Source organism: Limulus polyphemus, unplaced genomic scaffold (genome assembly GCF_000517525.1).
Source record: "Limulus polyphemus unplaced genomic scaffold, Limulus_polyphemus-2.1.2 Scaffold4018, whole genome shotgun sequence".
NCBI lineage: Eukaryota > Metazoa > Arthropoda > Merostomata > Xiphosura > Limulidae > Limulus > Limulus polyphemus.
In genome coordinates, this window is record NW_013669628.1 from 51,890 (window position 1) to 55,168 (window position 3,279).

The following is a 3,279-nucleotide window of genomic DNA, read 5'->3' on the forward strand; positions in this document are numbered from 1 at the left end:
AAAACAGGTGGCGTGATACTAGTCACGTGACCTCGCTGACGCAACAATATGAATTACTTTTTCCGACCGCTTTAGAATTAACGCATTAGGACGTAGGTGAGCAAAGGCATGACTTGTTTACCAAAAATTCACAAACGGAGAGAATCTATCAGATAGTAAAATTACTCTCTAAGCAACACTTAAACGTTTCTATTAGTAACGAAGTTACAGTGCAGCAGAGTTGACGTTGCAGAACGTGATTTACTTTAAAATGCGACATCGTTTTTTCTTTTTACATAAGCCATAAAATGCATTGCGTGTACAGTTAATTGCACACGACACATTTCATGCTTATAACATGATTATCACCCAGCTATAGAACTAACTAATTCGTATATTTGTTTATTTCTTTTTTTTAATTAAAAGATTATAAGTTGAAATGCCCGACAGATGACGCTCAGAATAATTTTTAAACTGTTAGACAACACCCTGAAGTGGCTTTAATGAACAGCTGCGTATATTTTTTCTTTCATTTGGCGCAAAGCTGCGCAATTAACTATCTGCGCTCTGTCCACCACCGGTACTCGAACCCCGGATTTTAGTACTGTAAGTCCGAAAACTTATCGCTTGCTATTGAGCAGCTAAAACTTTTTGAAATATGCCATTTTCATGTGTAGTTATCAAAATTATTATTTCTTCAAATAATATTTATCCCTGTGAGGAGATCAGAGTTCAGTACTTGGCGCATAACGTAAATAACAGGTTTCATATAGATTGTCTGACTTAATCTGCGTAATGGGAAGAGAAGAAAGAGAATATCAACTATTAGAGTGCGTGAGATCAGCTTATTTGCTCGTGCACGGGTCGTGATGTGAGGTATCGTACAGTAGGGATAACAAGCATGTGTCATGTACACATCACCTGTAATTATAACTCGCTGACAATAAGTAAAATGCGAGTGCTACCGACAGAATTATTACACATGGACGTGTATGATTATAAATACAAAAAAGTTTAGAAATTTGTTATAATCGTGAAAATATTTGTATGATATATTCCAATTAAATATCCGTTATTTGTTTATTCATTTTGCCGTCTGTATTTCCTGCCACTAAATAACGATGATATTATAAAAACCCAAAATGACTCATCAGAAGAGTTGGTTAATTCCTGCCGGATGTCTCTGGGCCTGAGATTGGAAACCTATTTCGGATTTTTTAAGATATTAATTAAAAACTTTGATTAATTTTAACACTGCTTGGATTACATTGCGAAGTCATATTTGACTGACATAGTCAAGTACATTACTTCCTCTACAAACCCATCCAATATAGTAGCCTCAATAACATCTAATTTATTATCTTTCAGAACTCAAGTTACCCAGACTTCCCGTCAAAAGGGATCCGGTACATTTTCATTCTAGAAATTAAACATTGACTAAATTCTAGTTTAATTTTCTAAACATAATGTTATCTTTAGCATATCCGCAAATTTCTAAATAAAAACAAAATTCACGTTAAAACACAGTCTCTTAGAATGAAGGGGGGGGGCGCAATAACTTCTTTACATCGGCACAGAAATCTGCAGTGAAAGCTGTCACAGTATCAAGCTCACATCACCGGCAATTTTTTAAAATTATCGACACTTCTAGTACGTAAAATGAAAGTAGTGGAGATGGATTAGTAAATATTCAATATACGACGTGTAGTATTTTAAACAGAAAATGTTCAGCAATTTATTTCATTTATTGTTTGTTTTAGTAGTAAGCACAAAGGAACCATCAGCATTGTATTTACTGCAGGCTGTTATAAACCCTCAAACTTACTGCTGAGCCATCGGAGGCCAATATTTTATTGATAATATCCCTAGAATAAAAAAAGAATCACAATGAACTTCTGCACATTATCTTAAGGTATTATTAACTTTATATCTTGTGTAGCAATAATTAATTTATTTTCAAGTTAAAGTTACAAACAATTAATCTTGGAGGAAGAAAGTGCCTGTAATGTTTATTACAGTTTGATTTCATTCTTGCGTGTAGAGGCGGTTCCATATGGACTACATCCGAGAATTTGATATCCGCCTAGAGAAGGAGATGTATTACGCTGGAGAAACTTTGGTGGGTCACGTGATCTTGGATACGGTGGAAAATTTCAAACTTAAAGGTAAGTGAGAATGATAAATTAAACTCTTCGACTACTTTCAAAACTTTAAGTCGTATTGGAATCGAAGTTTACCTACTTAACAAAACAGTAAATTTGGAAGGAAAATAATGGAGCTGAATTTTTGAGTTCGTTGTTGACCATAGGTGGAAAGAAGTGTAATCCTATTTTTCAGTTAGCTCCTCCTCTAGCAGACTGTATGGTTAGGTCCTCCTCTAGCAGACTGTAGGTTAGCTCCTCTTCTAGTAGACTGTAGGTTAGCTCCTCTTCTAGTAGACTGTACGTTAGCTCCTCCTCTAGAAGACTGTACGTTACCTCCTCCTCTAGAAGACTGTACGTTACCTCCTCCTCTAGCAGACTGTACGTTACCTCCGTTACGTCTCCGTTCGTTAGTTAATTTTCCGTAAATTCTTTCCGCCGAAACTTTAGCGACACAAGTCCTTTCTGAAATAAAACTGGTTTATTCTTTCCGAATACAACTTTACGATACACTTAATTTCAACAGTCGCTCTATAACAAACACTATAATTCTCTATGAACGTCTCACGTGCTCGTGCTCGACTCAACAATACTCAGTTCAATTACACACACACTGTCCCGTCACGTTGTGACCGTCTTATATATATACAAGACTAACACATATCTAGTAAACGCTAGAGCATTCATGAAGGAACAGGATATTTCTAGAAGTACGTGGTGTGATCCTAATCACATGACCTCGCTGACGCAACACTGCCCCCTCCATAGTATTGTTCGTCACGAACAATAACCACATACAATAAACCAATAACAATAACTTAATTAAAATGTACAGAATTACAAACACAAAATTACAATTCAACAAAGTCTCTTAATTTTACGGGACGTATCTTCTTCCGTACTGGTCTCCGTTTCATTGGCTTTCGCTTCATGTGGGGTTCATCCGCTTCATCAGTAAATGTCCCATCATCGGTAACAGTCACATCACCAAGAGCTTCACCGTTTCCCTTCTCAAAACTGAGTAGAGTTTCTTCTTCGATGGTGGTTTCTTCAGGTGGCACGTCTTCAGCAGCGTCATTTGTTCTGTTTTCCACTTCGTCCCAACTGAAATGTCCTGGACCGTGATAACGCCAAAATCTGTTGGCATGCACCACTTTTG

At 36.7% G+C, this 3,279-nt stretch overlaps 1 protein-coding gene across 1 annotated transcript in view; it reads left to right on the plus strand.

Moving 5' to 3' along the window:
• Positions 1–3,279, plus strand: part of LOC106470461 (arrestin domain-containing protein 4-like) — a 63,283-nt gene that overhangs the window by 30,865 nt on the left and 29,139 nt on the right. The window contains exon 2 of the mRNA XM_013931021.2: positions 2,021–2,144. Coding sequence (XP_013786475.2) covers positions 2,033–2,144 — 112 coding nt within the window. The 5' untranslated portion in view covers positions 2,021–2,032. The remainder of the gene's footprint in view (positions 1–2,020; positions 2,145–3,279) is intronic.